Below are 19,676 nucleotides of genomic sequence, written 5' to 3'. Positions count from 1 at the left end.
CCTATTAAAATTTTTAACGTTTTTATTCGTAAAGCGCTAAATGAATGGAATGATTCGAGCTCTTTTATAGTCATATACAACCGTGGTTCATACCTTCACTAGGATTTATTTCCTTATTATTATTAGGTGGTGGTCTCTAAGGAAGCTGTGTTACGGCGTCTATTGGATTGGATACCGCCGGCTAAGTCGGTGCATAGGCGTAACCAGGGGGTGGTTTTGGGGGTTATAACCCCCCCCTTTTGGATATACTTTGAGCTCTATACGCTTAACACCATTATTATTCCATACCTCCCAGAGACCTTCAAGTAGATGTACCCCCCTTAGGATCATCCTGGTTACACCTCTGAGTCGGTGGTCACTTTGAATGTTTGAATTCACCCCGTAATTTAAATTTGTTTTAGAATTAGAATTACTCCTTTTTAACTATTTTTGGTTGTAAGATAGTTTTTGTTCTTCAAAATTTATTAAAAGTAACCAAAATGAACAATTTTCTTACGGCGTGACGTTGTACGCAATCTACAGCGTCTATTGGAGAGGTATTTGGGCACAGTGTAAATATTGTTTTGTAGTTAATAAAACTAGAAAGATAAATATAACCACCTAAAAGCAATGTTTGGTTCCAGTTTAATAAACCTAATAAAGAGAAATCTTAATGCAATTTTTGCTCTAAGTTGATAAAATTTTCAGGTTTCAAGTTTTTATAATGGCTGTTTCAGTTCAATTTTAAATTTCGTGTAGCTGATTGAAAAGCCCATTTTCAGTGCTCAAAATGCCTAGAGTGCGTAGACCGTAGACTTTCCCATGAAACCCAAAATGAAAAAAAATTTTGAAGAAAAACAACAGAAAAGACAAGACCGAGTAGAAAATGATAACGGAGAAGATAAAGGATAACGAGAAACAATTGGTAAAAGGAGCAAATAAAAAAATGATTAAACCTCTAAAGACAAATCAAAACGGCAGGTTTTTGCTTCATCACCAAGAAATTAAAATATTTAACCGCCAAGTAAAACAGAAATAAATTAAAATCCCAAAACAAACCGAAAAACGACACGAAAAGTGAAGAAGGCGTTTTCTAATGAATCATCAAATTAGGAAGCTGAAACATAATTATGTGATGACGAAAAATATGATGATCTTGATAACGATGAAATTGGAGGTATTATCTTTGACGATATTTACGAGATACAGAATGGGAAATAATGAAGTAAGAATACTTACTCTGTTACGCAGACGACGCAATACTGATAGCCCAAGATGAAGATAGTCTGCAAAGATTAGTCCATAGATTTAACATACATATGCCAATATCATCTCAGAAAACTAAAACAATAATAATCAGTAAACAACCAATCACACGTAAAGTAGAATAACAAATAATGGCAATAAAATACGTTGGAAATACACTATCCAGCTACGGAGACCTAGACAAAGAAGTGAGAAATCAAGAAAGTACAAATACAAGACTAGCAGGATCCCTGAATAACACTATATGGCGAAACCGACATATGAACACTAAGATGAAGTCAAGTATTTATAAAGCCAGTATACGACCAATAAAGACATATGCATTAGAAACAAGACCCGATACAGCCACAACACAAAGACTACTAGAAACGGCACAGATGAGAGTACTGAGAAGAATTACAGGAAATACGCCGAGAGATCGAAAGGATATACGAATGGACACTAAATGGAAAAAATATCAAGTGTGGTCAAAATACCAAGAGATAAATCACCAATCGATAGTAGTATCGGCATCGGCCGACGGCGCAAAAGATGGAGTGACACTACCTTCCATAGAGGTATCTACCCGCCAACGAACAAGCAGAATTGCTTATAAAGAGAAAGAAGAAAAAGATATTGGAGAAAATGAATTGTGGTATCGGTGCTCTAGTTGCAGAATATGGTCACATTCAGAATGTCGGATACAGAGAGCCCTATAGGATGTATTTGTGACTTTTGTTTGGACAGCAACAATAGAGTTCTTTTTACCATTTTTGTTCATGTGCATTATTATATGCCCTTTGTTAGAAATTATCTTTACTTTAACTATTAAAATAGCTGGTGGCTCCCATTACCCGCATGATGGAATAATAGGAGACATATCCTTTTTAATTTTTTTAATAAATTCTATTATGTATAATAATTCGACCAATAGCAGTGAAACATGAGTCCTGAAAGAAACATCCAAAAACAAACTCGACACATTCGAAAGGAAAGTACTGAGGAGAATACTAGGACCTGTGAGTAAAAACGGAATTTTCAGAATTCGATACATCAACGAGCTTTATCAACTTTATAAGGAAACACCCCTGTCAGACTTCATTAGAATACAAAGATTGCACTGGGCCGGACATGTGACAAGAATGGGAGAGGATAGGCTACCGAAAAAAGGAAACTGAAACTGTAGTGCCGCAGAAGAAGAAGATATCCAATACATAATTAGTTTCATTTAAAATATGTCACATATAACAAAACCATATGTAAACATTCGTATACCAATATGTATTTAAATTTGTTTAAATGCTGCTAGTGTGGTATAAAAAGATATTTCCTTGGTGGCTCCAATTGCTCCTATCACCCCTATCTGTGTTTCAATTTTCAAATAAGACAACTTGTTATCATCTGTTGATAGAAGGCGGAAACAAAGCCAATCACGTCCAGTGAAAGGCGTGGACTCTACTTATCCCCCCTAGCGTTCTACCAAAGAAAGGTTGTTCACACGGTTTCGCGTAGTACGGAACAGCGGCAACGGTGCATAAACATGTACATGTGCGACGTTACTGCGGCGAGTAGAAAATCATCCCCTACGGTGTGCACATGCGTTCAACCGTCAACACCGCATGGCATCCCCACTTTTCACACAAACCACGATGTCAAGCATCTCTACCACGAGGGTATATTTACCGTGTTGTCATTTTACGTTTAAACGGTTCATGTGGTGATTTAAGCCGCTCTACTAAAACTTCCCTTGCCCGTTCGATAATTTGAAGCAGCGAAGCGAGGAAAAGATTTTCAAGCTTTTATTAGGTATTAGGATAGGTTAGGATCTATTATTCCTTTCGGATTTTTGTAGGGCAGATATACAAAGACGCGATTTTTATTGTAAGACACTTGTAAAAGCATAAAATAACTAGGCAAGTTTAAATTAGGATTTTATTGACATTGAAAAAACTTTTATAGAATGTATAAGAAAGTGTTTTGAATAGATACCTACATTTATTTTGATAGTAGGTAATCAAGAGAGCTCAGTTTTTTGCCAAATTCATATCTAATGACTACAGGAAGACGTATTATAGACCAGGGCGCATCTGTAGAAATATTAGTACATACATTTGGATGTTGAGAGGTGACTCATATTTTTTTGCAGAAATTTCTTGAAAATAACTTATATACCTAATAATATTTGAGTTATCCTCCCACTCAAAAAAGTCCGGAACATTGTTTAAATAATCAAAATGTCAAAAAATGAAGGAAAAACTCAATTATTTTCTTCGTTTTTACTTTATCGTACTACATAGGGGCGTCCATTAATCACGTGAGGCTCGAAGGGGGGGTGGTGTCCATAAAAAATCACGAAACATCACAAGGGGGAGGGGGTGTAGTAATACATCACGTGTATTTATTTTTTCTCACACGTGTTCAAAAATCGAAAGCGGCATTGGTATGACTGATAAAAAAATTAATGTTTCATTCATAATATTCTACAATACAACAACACATTAATTTTCTTTCCTTTCACCAAAATTTCTATAAATAGTTTTATTTAATATTGGATGTTAATGTTAAAAGCGAAATGGGATACCTACTCTTCATGGTAAATTATCTTAAATTCTCAAGATAAGAAGGGACACTTGCAAAGTGTTTTGTTTCTTGCCATGTGTTTCCACATGGAATACTGACCCTGTCGCCGTCTCCTATTTTATTTATGAGGTTTTAGTCTGTACATGATGTATTATACCTATTATCTGAAGAATTGGTAGTATTGTCAGTTATTCTGTTGTTTTGGCACTGAATACATGGGTAAAGTAAATAGAGTTGCTTTAGGTCAGTTTTAATTCTTCAGCAGTTTAATAGATTTTTTTGTAGATACTAAAAAATATACGTGATATAGAGCGGGGGGGGGGTGGTTAGCCTTAAACCTCACCATGTATCACCAAGAGGGTGAGGGGTTAAAAAATTCCAAAAAAAACATCACGTGATTAATGGACGGCCCCATACGTATAATAGATAAAGTTATAGGATCGTGCAAAAAAATTTTTTCAGATTTCACTTTTTTTCGACGTTTTGAGTCCCCCTGAGTCTAAAAAGCAAAGAAAAAAAACATGTCGGAAGTATGTACGTACGTATGTATGTACAGCTGGTTCCTAAAAAAACTGATAAGACTCTTAATAAGATTTGATCATTTTGAGCAGTGTATGATTGGTCTGACATTATATTATATTTATTATGACAGACAAATAATAAAATAAACAAACAAACAGCCATTTTTTGAGGTTGAAGTTATCTGACAAATTTTAAGATTTGGAAGTGACAGTGACAGTATGTAAATAACAAGTATTTATCCTTCAAAATATAATAAATTAAATATAATTAAACTCATATTCATTATATCACACCTCATCAAAAGCTTTTTACAAGAACATAGTCAGCGATTTTGACATGGCTTAAGTGGTAGTAGAGTCAGACTACATCAAGATCCCCTATAAATCGTGCTGGTAATTGCCTTGCAGCGAGACCAAAAACAAAAAGAAGAAGAAGAAGAAAGTACACTGCTCAATTTTCTACAAAATACGCTTTAAGAGTCGTATCAGTTTTTTTTTTTGGAACCAGCTGTACGTACGTACGTATGTATGTACGTATCTGTACGTACGTACGTATGTATGTACGTATGTGACCCAGCAAAAACTACCGGACCGATTTCGATGAAATTCGGTATGAGTAAGTTTAAGAGAATTTTGTCGAGAAACTAAGCTTTTAAAAAAAACCTCTCAAAGGGGGGCCGAAATAGGGGGGTTATTTAGGGTCCCTTTTTGCAAATTTTGACCGAAACGAATGAAATTTAACTCAAAGTTAGCTCATAGATACGTAAATAGAAATGCGGAATTTGACATTTCTAAATTCAAAATGGCGGCCAACATGGCCGACCGTCCACCCGACACATTTCCCTAGCTATCTAAAAATTTGTTTAAGATAAGTTTAATTTAAAAAAGTCGTTATATAGCCTAATAATGGGGCTATAAGAAGAATATTATCGTTTTTCAGAAAAAGTTATGGGTTGCCTATATTTAAGGGGTCAAAATTTGACATAACTTTGAACTAGATTTTCTCAAAAATGGCTCCAAGGAATTTGTTTTTTTATATATATTTTTGATATTCTATCGGTAAATTGAATAAAATTAGTCAGATTTCTTAACTCCCCATAGGAGGGGAGTTATGAATTTTTTATAAAAAAATATTCGAGTGCGCGTAACTTCCTTTGTAATAGAAATTAAAATTTAAAATTTTGCAGGCTTATAGATATCGTACTTTATTATCTATTATCACAATAAATTTTACCAAAAATATGGCTTCCGGTTGAACCGGAAATGAAAAAAAAATCTTAACTTTTTTAGATACATTATTTCATATTTCATATTTCATATTATATTATTTAGATACGATATTTCATGTTTTAAAAGAATGCAAAATGACCTTTCTCATGACATAAAACTCGTTGCTGTAGCTCAAAAACTCAAAAAGTTACAGTAAATAGAAATTTTGCTATAATCTTCTGTGTGTCCTCTCTTACGCGATAGTAGCAGAGCATTATTATAGGGCAGTCAATGAGGGTATTTGGCTCCGAATTCCATCCTACTACATCGATGTACTTGATATTTTCACAGTAAGCAGTAAATAGCTCAAGAAACAAAATCTACCCTATATACTATGGCGCTTTTATCTTGGGGCGGTTCCCACCCCTTCAAGGGGTTGGAAAATTTGTTGGTCAAAAAAGCACGGAAGTGGCTAGAGAACCTATTTCTAAGCAAAAACTGGTCTATACTTTTTTTTGAGAACTCACTACTTTTTGAGTTATGTGTAGTTGAAAATTGGCCATTTTCATTGAAAAATGACACCTTTTCGGACGGTTTTTTGTGAATACCTTAAAAACTATGCATCGAAATAAAAACACTATATAAAACATTTTTTTAGATTATAAATAATAAAGAGATTCGTTCTTTCGTGAATGTTCTATTTATAATACAAAAAGAGATATGGTAGGTGAAAGGAGTTTGTTTTTTGGTGCATGCTCAAATTGGTGTATTCAACTTGAAATAACAGAGGAACGTTAGGTTTTAGGTGTATAATGCTACCAACGCCTTTTGTAGTGTTTGAAAAGGCCTTTAAAATGAGCACCGTTAAATGTCGGTTACATTCAAACTAAGCGAGATATGGTGCAAAAAAATTATGACTAATGTACTTTAAGGAAAAATGAGAAGTACATACATTTAACCCCTCGGCCCTCATCCACCAGAATTTAAATGCATTGTTTTTTTTTCTGCAATACCTTTTAATACAGTGTTATTTCTACTTTCAAAAAGTTGAACGGGTTTAAAATGAATGGTTTTTATAAAAAATGTGATCAAATTATAGGATGCATGTTTAAATTTTCTTAAAAATCTTCCTTTTTCTCCACGTAATTCGAAAATAAAAATGTTCCACCCCCGAGAAGTGGTGGGAACCGCTCCCATGATAAAAACGCCATAGTATATAGGATAGACTTTGAATTAGGAGATTGGACTACTCCCAAAATTTCATTAAAATCCATGCAGTAGGATAGAACTCGGAGGTAATATCTTGTTTTTAATCTTGCGCATTGACTGGCGTAATAGAAATAGAATGAAATGCAAATATTGTAAACTATTAATTTCTCAGAGAAATGAACTAATTTGAAATGAAAGTATGACTATAATGGTAGGGGAGCGCTTTGGGGACCTATTGGGTTGTGAAGAGGAGGTCCTAAAACCATATAAAGTTAAGTAAAGTTTTCCATTTTAGTGGGGACTTGTCCATTTTAAATTTAATTTTCCACTTCCAACAATCGTTTTTTTTTTAGATTATAACGCCATCTATCCATAATTCGAAAATATGTTTCGAATAAAAGTTACTTATTTTTATGTAAGGAATCCAAATTTGCAATAAAAAATTGGGGCTCCATTTAAGATTTTAAAGTAACCCCCACCCCACCTCTATGGGGGTTCGTGTTTGGTGCCATTCGATAGATTTTTCAAAAATATTGAATAAGTGTATTTTTTAGTTTTTCTATCTGATGTTCATTTCGCGAAATATCGCGGGATTGGTATTTAAAATATTAAATTTACCCCCCAACCCTCTCCGTGAGAAGTCGTGTTTAGTATCATTCGATAGATTTTTGAAAAATATTGAGTACGTATTTTTTAGTTTTTCGATCTGTCATTCATCTCGCGAAATATTCGCTTTTCTCTTGTGAAACTTGGGACTCAGCCATTTCCTTACGCCCCGCTCAAATCGTCAGATTTTTAAATATACACTGTTTTGCATGTACTTAACTTACCTTATCTTAATCTGACGACTTCGAGTTTTTCTAAGGATATATTTATTTTTCGGCCCTCTCTTAACGAACTCCCCTGCATTAAGAAAGAGCCAATATATGGTAGAGGTACATTTTCAGGGTACAAGGTTTCTCCCCATGTAATAATCTGACGCGCTTGAGTAACTGCAAAAATCCCCGCTTGGGCTCCCTACCATAATATTCTATTGATTTATGCAATAATCTATACATCTATAGTGTGTCCCCGAAATATGGCATCGAACATTTTCTCAAATGCAGGAATTAATGATGCGTAGAACCATAAAATATTTCAAGTATACAAGGTGTTTCTAAAATATCAAAATAACGAGTAACTTTGCTATTTTTATAAAATTCCAGTATCTAACCTAGTACGATAACGATAATAGATCGGTACGATAAAGTTCTCGGGCGGCCCTTCCGTCCAGCGTTTTTGATTATAACTTTAAAAGTATTCATTTCCGAGAAAATTTGAACTGTCATAAAACTTGCATAATTAAATTTCCTATAATATAGGATTAGCTAAAAATTTTAAAAATTGTCACCCTCGTTGCAAAATAGCAATCATTGAGAAAAAGCCATAAAAAAAACAAGTATTCGCATTTTACGTTTTTAAACCATTTACGCTACACTTATTACCTTTATATTTTACCCAGAAAACCTTTGTGATATAGTAAAACAATACTGTAAATTTCATTAAGTTCGGTTTAATAGATTTTGCAAAAAAATTGCAACCCAGCTTTCGCAAAAAAATTCATTTTTTCAAAATGTTGCAGGACTGAAAATAAAGTAGACAGCAAGTTGAATTTTTTTTACATATAGAAGAATACTGTACCTTTTATTTGCAATTTGCAAAATTAAAATCGGTTAACTACCACGGCGTCAGGAATTTTTTTAAATAAACATTAATTTTTGGTGCTACGCGCAGGACAGCGGATACGTTTACTCTGATTGGGCATTCCAATGACCTTTGATAATGATTGATACATTTTAATTTTTATTACATTTCGATATAAATAAATAAATTTGTTTATTGCAAAATAAAAACACATACTCTATCCTTTAAAATAACACTTTTTTTATCAAAAACTTTCTTTGTTCATATATTTTAACTTAGAGAATAAAAGTTTATATCATTTTTAAACATATTCAATTGTTTAAACAATATTTCACAAACAATAATCAAATTAGTTTGACTTTTGGGGAATTAAAATATTAAAATACAACAAAATATAGAGTAAGAAAATAATATATTAGATAAAAATTGGAAGAAATTTCGGTGGAAATCAACTTGTGTGAATCGAACACGCTGTCCTGCGTGTAGCACCAAAAATTAATATTTATTTAAAAAAATTCCTGACGCCGTGGTAGTTAACCGATTTTAATTTTGCAAATTGCAAATAAAAGGTACAGTATTCTTCTATATGTAAAAAATTCAACTTGCTGTCTGCTTTATTTTCAGTCCTGCAACATTTTGAAAAAATGAATTTTTTTGCGAAAGCTGGGTGGCAATTTTTTTTTGCAAAATCTATTATACCGAACTTAATGAAATTTACAGTATTGTTTTATTATATCATAACGTTTTTTTGGGTAAAATATGAAGGTCCTAAGTTTAGCGTAAATGGTTGAAATAAGTAAAATGCGAATACTTGTTTTTATGGGTTTTTTTTCGCAATTATTGCTATTTTGCAATAAGGGTGGTAATTTTTAAAATGTTTAACTAATCCTGTATTGTAGTAAATTTAATTGTGCAACTTTTCTGTCAGTTCAACTTTTCTCGGAAGTGAATACTTTTAAAGTTATAATAAAAAATCGATGAAAAATTCAAATTTTTCTTTTATTTTTTGACATTTTGGTTATTTAAACAATGTTCTGGACCTTTTTGATTGGAGGGCAAGCATTATACAGGGTGTAACAAAAATACAGGTCATAAATTAAATCACCTATTCTGGGACCAAAAATAGTTCGAATGAACATAACTTACCTTAGTACAAATATGCACATAAAAAAAGTTACAGCCCTTTGAAATTACAAAATGAAATTCGATTTTTTTGAATATAATATATTATCGAAAACTATTAGAGATTTTTTATTGAAAATGGACATGTGGAATTTTTGTGGCAGGAATATCTTAAAGAAAAATTATAGTGAAATTTGTGCACCCCATAAAAATTTTATGGGGGTTTTGTTCCCTTAAACTCCCCCCCAAACTTTTGTGTACGTTCCAATTAAATTATTATTGTGATACCATTACTTAAATTCAATATTTCTAAAACTTTTTTGGCTCTTAGTATTGAGTTGCGGCTTCTTTTCTAATATGTTTACATAAACATTTTATAGGGGTTTTGTTCCTTTAAACCCCCCAAATGGTTGTGTACGTTACAATTAAACTATTACTGCGATATATATATATATATATATATATATATATATATATATATATATATATATATATATATTATATCAAGCGGTTTTGAAACGTCTTGCGACGTTGTCCGATGCCTAATTTCCATGACACTCTATCATCCCATTGGCCCTCTCTAAGATCTCTTGCGCTCATCGCCTTCGTTACTCCCTCTGTCCAAGATTTCTTGGGTCTTCCTCTCTTTCTGTGGTTTTGTGGTACCCATTGCATAATTATTTTAGGGAGTCTTGAGTTATCCATCCTCTGGACGTGTCCGTCTATTACTGCGATACCATTAGTTAAACACAGTGTTTTTAAAACTTTTTTGCTTCTTTTTTAATATGGTTATATACCTAAAAATGTAAATCATAAATAAATTTTCCTACATTATCAAGTCTCCATAATCGTACTTAGCCATATACAAATATGTAGTGGATTTGACAAATATGCAAAATATCTCGATAAAAACTGACTTTTAGAAAAAGTACTAAGAGGCAAAAACTTTTTAAAACATTGTGTTTAACTAATGGTGCTACAATAGTAATTAAATTGGAACGTACACAAAAGTTTGGGGAGATTAAAAGGAACAAAACTCCCATAAATTTTTTATGGGGTGTCTAAATTTCACTATAATTTTTTCTTAAGGATACTACTGCCATAAGAATGCCATATTTTTATTTTCAATAAAAAAATCTTCAATAGTTTTCGATATATTGGAAAAAATCGATTTTCATTTTGTAACTTCAAAGGGCTGTAACTTTTTTTATGTGCACTTTTGTACTAAGGTAAGTTAGGTTCAATCGAACTATTTTTGGTCCCATAATATGTGATTAAATTTATGACCTGTATTTGTGTTACACCCTGTATATACAATACATTATACAATACTATAGTAATAAAATTGATGTATTTTTTGTAAATTTCAGTCATTTTCAGGGTCAGGGGGGGAGGCAAATCGCCCCCTGACCCTGTCAAATGACGCCCCTGAATGAACCGTAAACACTTTCTAAACATTTGTGAGATGATCATGAAGTACCTACTTCTTATTCTGCTGGGTTTTTTACAGTTTAAAACACAAATGAACACAATGAACTTCTTTGGACAAAAGACATTTACCCATAGTAAATGAGTTTTTGAAGTTGATAGTTGTCATTGAGTTAAAGTTATAAAAGTAAAATTTGTAAAGTATTTATAATATTAAAAATGTATAAACATTTTCAATTTCTTTGCAACCTGAAAATGCAGCAGCATTATACTCTAGTTAAATCGGAGAGTGCAGGAAGAGTCTATACCGGTTTCGAGGCTTTTTTGCCCCTCATCAGTAGTCCCATATCCTCTTCTCTCCAATTTCTCCACGTATCATACTTTGGGCCCTTCCGAATTGCCAAGAAAGGAATGTCACGGATATCGTAACGACATCTGCTAAGAAACAAACTAAGTTCTCAATCTAGTAGTACAGAAAACGACAATAAATATCGTTCTCATACCACCAGATTGACAACAGATGGAAACACTCTGGTTACTACCTTCGCGACTTTCAAAAATTATAAGCCATACGGGTGCCGAGACGAACTTTTTCTGTACTACTGGATTGAGAACTTAGTTCATTTATAATATTGTTTGTGTTATAATACAAGTGTTAAGCAAGAAGTATAACAATATTTAAATAGGAAAGTGATGAATAGTGTTTGTATTTACAAATTTTCAAGAACGCCTCAAGGTAATAACTTTTCTCTAAGATATAGAACAATATACGAGCCAATCAGAGTTGCTCTTTGTATAATAAGACATCCTCTTTTTTTGTCCCAGCGGGTTTATTTTTAAGCCTCATCGTCTTTGTACCAACGAGTCAATCTAGAAAATTATATATGTTAGATAACTAAGAGCTGTCTTCAGCTGAAAGACATTAGATATTAAAATAAATTTTCACAAAAGAACATATTCAACTTAACGCTGCAGTAATTACCTCGTGATGTTTATAAAACAATGAAAAGTAGGATCCAATATGAATAAAAATATATTCTTATTTACAGTGGCGGATCCAGAAATTTTTTTTGGGGGGATCATGGATATAGAGGGTGATTTAATTACTTTTCTCTGATGCAAGGTCACTTAGGACTAGACATTTAAAATTTCCGGAAAAATTGGGTGCAGGAAAAAACCTGTTTTTTTCCGGAAAAAACAGGAAAAAATGGAAAAATACGGAAAAATTGACATTTGTTACAATATACTAAACAAATTCTGCATCCCGTATCAAAATCGATAAATTTAGTAGAATTAGATAGATCTATATTATCAGAAGTGCCTTTTCTCTTTAAGTAGGTACTTATATAAAAGGCACAATATTAAAAAATATTCCCCAACAAGTTAAGTAGTTCTCTTATCGAAAGCTTGCTAAAATATGTATGTTGAAAAACGCTACGAATTCTGTTCTAAGCTAATTCACTTTGCAGCCTCTCGATGCTCGCTTTTAAAGAAGAATAATTGAATGAAGGCATTTCTGAAATGGCTTGTTCACTAAGGCCCGGTCTTTTCACCTCCGAATAACTAGTTATCAGGAAGCTTATTTGACAGATTTACATTTAATCTGCCGGATAAACTTCCCGATAACTATTTATTCGCAGGTGAAAAGACTGAGCCTAAACCTAGATGTAGAGAAGGTGGTGGCAAATCTAGCCCAATTTAGAACAAAAACTGGATTTTTTAGTCGAAATTCTGTATGGGATAGTTTCAACTATGTAGTACTAATCCCGTTATATGGTAGCAAGGTTTATGTACATCGCAGCCACTTATGCCAATTGCCTCCCGAATTTTAAATGGACCTCCATATTCCGCCTCTTCAGAAAGAAACTGATCTTTACACGGCCTCATATATACAAGCAAAAAAAAATATGTTATCACAGGATAAGATTTATAAGTTGTTGCTATTCATTTAAATTTGGTTATAAACGAAAAACAGATATTTATTTACGATACTAGACCAGATCCACTTTTAAAAGAGACTGACAAAAATTATGTTGTTTGTGTTATCCGTTCAGGATGGTGAAGCGGAGATCGAGTCTGAATCAGATGCTTGGTCTGAAGATTCAGATTCAGACTCAGATAATATACCACTGAGCAGTTTGGTTAAATAATGTGCTTTCTACCTTTGAAGTTTCGGTTTTTACACTTACAATTAAAGCCTCTTAGTTTAAGTACACTTAAGTCTCAATTAAAAAATATTTTAAAATTTTCACTTTTTTGTCCAATTTTTCCAATGGTCTGGAAAAAAAACCTGTTTTTTCCCCAATTTTTCCCGTTTTGTCCGATATTTTAATTCTCTACTTAGGACCCCTAGGATAAGTGGGTTTTCAATTATTTTTTGGATGGGCCTAATTTTTTTGTTTGACCGCTCACGGTTTTTCTTTTTTTTTAGTATTATTGAATTGATATTTATTTTCTTTTGGGGGGGAGGGAGGTCATGACTCCGTGACCCACCTCTGGATCCGCTACTGCTTATTAAATATAAAAAGGAATCTAACGATTCACATTCACTGTGTATTTGTATAAACAAATATCAATAGGCACTCTAAATTTTATTTGGTATTGAGAGAGATAGAAAGAGTATTGAATAACTCCTGAGTAGGAATAATATTGAATAATTCCTGGTTATAAATAAATAATTTATTATATTAACTTTTTTAACTAAAGAATAATATGGATATTGCCAGTAATTGACCATTGATACGCTATGCGTCCCAGTGGCTGATAGGAAATATATTTTGGGTATATAGGACTTCAGAACATAGCTGAATAAGAAATTACTAAATAAAACACCGATATATAATAATTATAATATGACCTAGGTACTGCAGAAATATTTATGTCGAAAATATATCGACTGGTCCAAAAATAACCTTCGATTTCGATGAAATGGAAAGAGTTATAAAACTATCAAGAATAAAGCAACCGGTCCAGATAAAATTCCCAGCGAAATAACCAAACTGTTCGAAGATAAAGGTAAACATTCTCTTCTAAACCTCTTCAATTCAATTCTCAGGGAGTAATTCTTTATTTATGCTTTGTAGTATGAGTCTTTCTAGGATGACCTACTTTTACTTTTGACAAGACTGGCAATAAACTGATTGGCCGATAAAACGAAACTTTGTTTGGGGTTTTCCGTGGTTTTAGTATTAAAATTATGTCTGCGGTTTTGAGTTGCCTCGGCCAGTGGCCAGTAGTTTAGTCTCAGGATTGCATTGAAAATGTACATTATTCTGTAAATATTAACAAACAAACTGTTTATAAGGGACTCATACACAATAAACAACAGACTTGTTATTTACATAGTTTTGCGAGGTACGCTTAGAACTAATTTGTCAAAGGCTACTTCTCTAAAGCGAACTTTGTTTAATAATTGAATTCACTCCTGCGGTTTCTCTACTGAATTAGCCCGATACTCAATTGCTCTTAATATGCAGTCTACATTATTAAATAGAAACAAAGCTCTGAAATCACTTTGCATCGGTAACAAGGCTTGTAAACTTTACTCCCCTTGTATTTAAGCTTTGCAAATTGCACGAAATTGAAATTCCTGGAGCCCTTATTACGACTTTATTAATAGTAGAGCATAATAATTTCTAAAACTATGGTAAAATACTGTGGTAAATACTCTGTTAGTTTTTATATACGCTCGACTTTGCAGACGATCAAGTAATAAGGGCTCAAAATTATGACGATTTAAACTATACGGTCCGAAAACTACGGTGTCACGATATTTAAACATATAATGGGAAGCTCAAAAGCATGGAAAGTATTGAGGGGCTTTAGACAGAATACGCATAAAAGGGTAAAGATAGAACCAATAAAAATGGACGAATGGGCAAAATATTACTCTGGGTTATTATATATAGGAAAAAAAGACATTTATATACTCTCCCAACTTATGAAATTAAAACAATCACAAGTTGCAGATGAAAAATAACAATAACAAGCACCTGGCGCTGGTGACATAGTTGCAGAACTATGTAGAATTAAAACAAATGCTTATTTGACGGACAAATACCGAAGAAATAAAAATGGGCTTCTTAAGCTCCATACATAAAAAAGGAAGAAAAAAAATCCAATAAATATAGGGGAATATGCGATATACATTTTGTGGGTAGCTTGCATGGAAAAATCATTAAATAAAGGATATAGGACCAACTTCAAAAGGACAGAGCTATTTTATATACTGGTCATATATTTTCTATAAAACAAGTTATAGGTAATGGATTTTGGGAAGAGCTATGACCTTGAAAATTTCAGATAAACTTAGGCCCGGTCTTTTCACCTCCGAATAGATAGTTATCGGGAAATTTATCCGGCAGATTACATGTAAATCTGTCAAATAAACTTCCCGATAACTAGTTATTCGGAGGTGAAAAGACCGGGGATTAATCAGATATTAAATCGACATAATTCATAGGTCTTGTCAAAATCCAATATTTTTATTCTTTAAGACTTTAAAGAGTCCGAGTAAGAAATGAGATATTTAGTTATATCCTTTGTGACATTTCCAAGATCATAGCTCTCCCCAAAATCCATTACCTAATTGTATTTAATTAACTCTGAATTGCACATTGTATTCATGGACCTCCGAAACCAAGGGGCAAAACTACTAAGAATCGATTAAAGTCGATAAAGGACTTCGACAAAGATACTGTCTGTTCCAAACCTTATTTAAACTTTACAACACTAAAAAACTGGACATCGACATGATGAAAAATCTGGAAGAAGAATTTGGAAGCTGGACTTTGGAAATTAGCCATGGCTATGATAAAACGCAATACATGGTCATTGGAAATAGAGCCAAGGGCGGATCCAGAACCGATTTTCGGGGGGTGGCATTAATTTTTTATGATACATGCATAGCTTAGGTTACCTCATACTTTACCTCGTTCAGCACAACCTCTACTACCCTCAAAACTAAAAGTATTTTTCTCGTGGCAAGCAGGATATGTGCTTGAAACTAAAAACATTTAAACTGCAAATATTTTAAATTTATATTTTTTAAATTCTCGGGGGAGGGGGGCATGGCCCCCTCTCTGGAATCCGGAATCCACCCCTAAAAAGCGCAGAAGACCTGGAGTTAAATAACAATTCGATAAAACAAACAGGTAAATATAAATAATCGAGGGTAACTTTAACAAATAATGTCAGATGAAACGGACATAATAAATAAAATAAAGAAAGGAAATACAACAACACAACAATTAATTACACTCGATTATATTGAGCGACGATATTACAAGCAAAACTAAACACCGAATCTTTAAGACAATAGTGGAAAGCTGCTCAGTGTATGGCTCAGAGATGTGGGTGACAAATAAAAGAATGAAAAACAAAATAAGTGCAAAGGAATGATGTTCTGGGGAAGAAGGTGCAGATTAACACTAATTGACAAAGTGAGAATTAAAAGGCTATCTTCAAGTTTTAAAATTGTATCTTCACTAGTAAATTAGTTAATTTGCAGAAATTCCCTTGAATTTCTAGTTGAGTAATATCCTAATAATATTCTAGTAACAAGACACTTAATAAATAACGAAATGAGAAGTCCCAGATCCGTAAATCTGAAAACCTCTTGTGGAACCAATTTCGGAGTACATCCTTAATCTCTGCCTAGGCAAGCAGATGACGAATAAAGGAGACTAAAGGGACTCTACAATATGCAGCCATGCAGTATTCCGTCCATTCGTCTAGGAAAAAATTTTAACGAAAGTTGGTTCCGTGTACTCACAATATGAGTGAACTGCGAAAATGACAGATAGCTTCTGGGACTTTTCATTTCGTTAATAGATGTCACTACAGCGTCCAAAACGCGAATTATTTTTATCATCATCTTCATCAATCGGCCCTGATTTGTCCATTGTCGAACATAGGCCTCCTCCAGATATTTCCAACTTCTTCTGTTCTGCGCCTCTGCCTCTGCTATCCAATTGGTCACAATTCTTTTGAGATCGTTGGTCCACCGCGTTGGGGGTCTCCCTCGGCTTCACTTGTCTGCCCATGGTCTCCATCAAGCAATTTTGTCCATCTGTCGTCTTTCATTCTTGCAAAATGTCCCGCCCATCTCCATTTTTGTCTTGAAATACGTTCGATAATATCTTCGACTTCGATTCGCCTACGAACTTACTCGTTTCTTACTCTATTTTTTAAGTTTATTCCAAGAATTGATCTCTCCATCTTTCGTTGTGTCTTCTCAATTTTCCAACTGAAAAGCTTCTCCTAAACAGAATTAATCACAGGATACTAGGAAACGTCCCCATTGAACAAGTTGGCTTCCGCCCTCATCGAAGCTGTACGGACCAAGTGCTGTCATTAGCAACTTTTATAGAAGCTAGTTTTCAAAAGAAACAAAAGACAAACAGTATTCATAGATCTAACAGCAGCATATGATACTGTTTGGAGACAGGGATTAATATATAAACTGGCCCGTATTATCCCCTGCAAAAAGATAATTAAGCTCATTGACAACATGCTGACAAACAGAGCCTTCCAGGTTATAATGGGAAAGGAAACGAGTAGACAGATGAAACTTACCAATGACCTTCCACAGGGTTCTGTCCTTGTCCCTTTACTTTTCAGCCTCTATATTGCTGACATGCCTGAAACCGAATCTCGGAAGTTTGGATATGCTGACGACTGGACCCCTGCAACAAGCCACCAATCTTTAGAAACTACAGAAATCACTCTCACGAATGACATCCCCAGCGAATACCTTAAGAAATGAAGACTACAACCAAGTACTACACAAACTGAAGTACCAGCTTTTCATCTCAAAAGCTGGCAAACAGAGAACTGCGAGTGTATTTTAATAACAAGCTGTTGAAACACAATAAATACCCGAAACACCTTGGGGTTACTCTAGACAGAACGCTCACATTCAGAGAACAACTGACGAAAAGAGCAGCAAAATTGAAAACACGCAACAATATAATACAGAAACTCTGCGGCACTACATGGGGGTCCACAGCATCAACTTTAAGAGCCTCTGCTCTTGGCCTGATATATCCGGTGGCACTGGCCTGATATATACTGAGCACCAGTGTGGCCAAATAGCAGGCATACCCACTTGATCGACACTCAACTAAACCGTGCTATGCGTATGATAACAGGCACAATTAAGCCCACCCCTACAATGTGACTACCTACCCTTAGTAATATAGCACCACCCAATCTACGCCGCGAACATGCATTGGTTAAGGAATATAACAAAATAATGGACAGTCGCCAGCTTCTAGTCCACAACGACATCCCCGATATTCTTGGAAACCGTCTCCGATCCAGGTTACCCCCTCTACAATCTGCTCAAGCGCTGCAGCAATCCAACTTTGACTTAAATACCCGATGGAGACAAGATTGGGAAAGTAAGACAAATCCGCATTACCATAGTCTACCGGACATCATAGAAAAACCTGGCGAATTTGAACGTCCCCGTAAGATTTGGGCAGCCCTTAATCGAATTCGAACAAACTGTGGTAGAAGCGCCGACTCCCTCTACAGATGGGGTAAACTTCCCTCGCCTTCTTGTGACTGCGGCGCTGCAAGACAGACGATCAGGCACATTGTTCAGGACTGCCCACGCAGAGCATACACAGGCGACCCTATAGACTTCGTAATGGCAACCGAAGGGTCAATCGAATATATAAAAAACTGGACATCTGTTTGTTATGCATTCTATAATGCATAAATCTAAATATATATATATATATATATATATATATATTCTGTGATGTACTTAAGCCATACGCTAAATAAATAAAATAAATTCAACTAATGTTTTTGTGGGAGTTAAGGTTTCTGCTCCGTATGTGAGGACTGGTAGAACGCACTGGTTAAAAGCTTTCCTTTTTAAATAGATTCGTATATTTGTTTTAAACACGTCTCTCCGTTTTCCGAATGCAAAAAAAAAATATTTTTATAATTCTGCTTAAATAGACAGTTTGGCTTCATCTCGATCCAGAGCTGATTATGTAGCCCCTCTTATGAAGTCTGGGGAGACTTAAACTTACGTAAGGAGACTAATGATCATCTCTGAACCGAAAGAAAACATAAGCTCTCTTTCATTTACTTATAATACTTATAATGTTGATATTAACATTTTAATGGATTAATTAATTTATATTGGAGTTTCTATCGTCAATATAAACGCAACTAGAAAGAATATCCTGAACTTTGATATTTCATGCATGCAAAACCTGTAGTGAAACAAAAATGAATGATGAAAAATAAAAATGTACACCAAGAAACAATCATGCCTTAGACTGAAGCGTGTGATGACAGTCCAACACAAGCTTGACTCTGATTTGTTACCTTTGGAAGATATACTACAGACCTTATACTATATAATACTGATCCAGTAGGAAAAATGCGAATGTAGACATTTGGCATGATGATATTGTGAAAATGGCCCTCTTTTTCGTTTGAGAAAAACAGATCCGGCATCCAGACCCTGTTTGCCTCTGTGAGCGTTAAATATTTTAACCGTCCTCCAAAATCGTTAAACTTGAGCCTCTCGTCTAACCACTGCTCCCGAAATGTAAGTTGAACACTGTATTCCTGAAAATTGTTGCCGTAGCATCAGTTTTTGTTAGAAAAAAACGTTTCAGCTCCACAAGACCAATCACTGAGTATGCTCACACCAATGCATGCAAAACAAGCAAA

General features: G+C 34.2%; 1 protein-coding gene across 6 annotated transcripts in view; it reads right to left on the bottom strand.

The window, feature by feature from the left end:
* Positions 1–19,676, bottom strand: part of LOC114339556 (glutamate-gated chloride channel) — a 485,597-nt gene that overhangs the window by 93,047 nt on the left and 372,874 nt on the right. For all 6 annotated transcript variants that reach the window (XM_050641478.1, XM_050641473.1, XM_050641475.1 and 3 more), the window contains one exon: positions 19,348–19,571. In XM_050641478.1, the coding sequence (XP_050497435.1) occupies positions 19,348–19,571 (224 nt within the window). The remainder of the gene's footprint in view (positions 1–19,347; positions 19,572–19,676) is intronic.

This window comes from Diabrotica virgifera, chromosome 10 (assembly GCF_917563875.1).
Source record: "Diabrotica virgifera virgifera chromosome 10, PGI_DIABVI_V3a".
Lineage (NCBI taxonomy): Eukaryota > Metazoa > Arthropoda > Insecta > Coleoptera > Chrysomelidae > Diabrotica > Diabrotica virgifera.
This window is presented reverse-complemented; position numbering and strand designations above follow the sequence as displayed.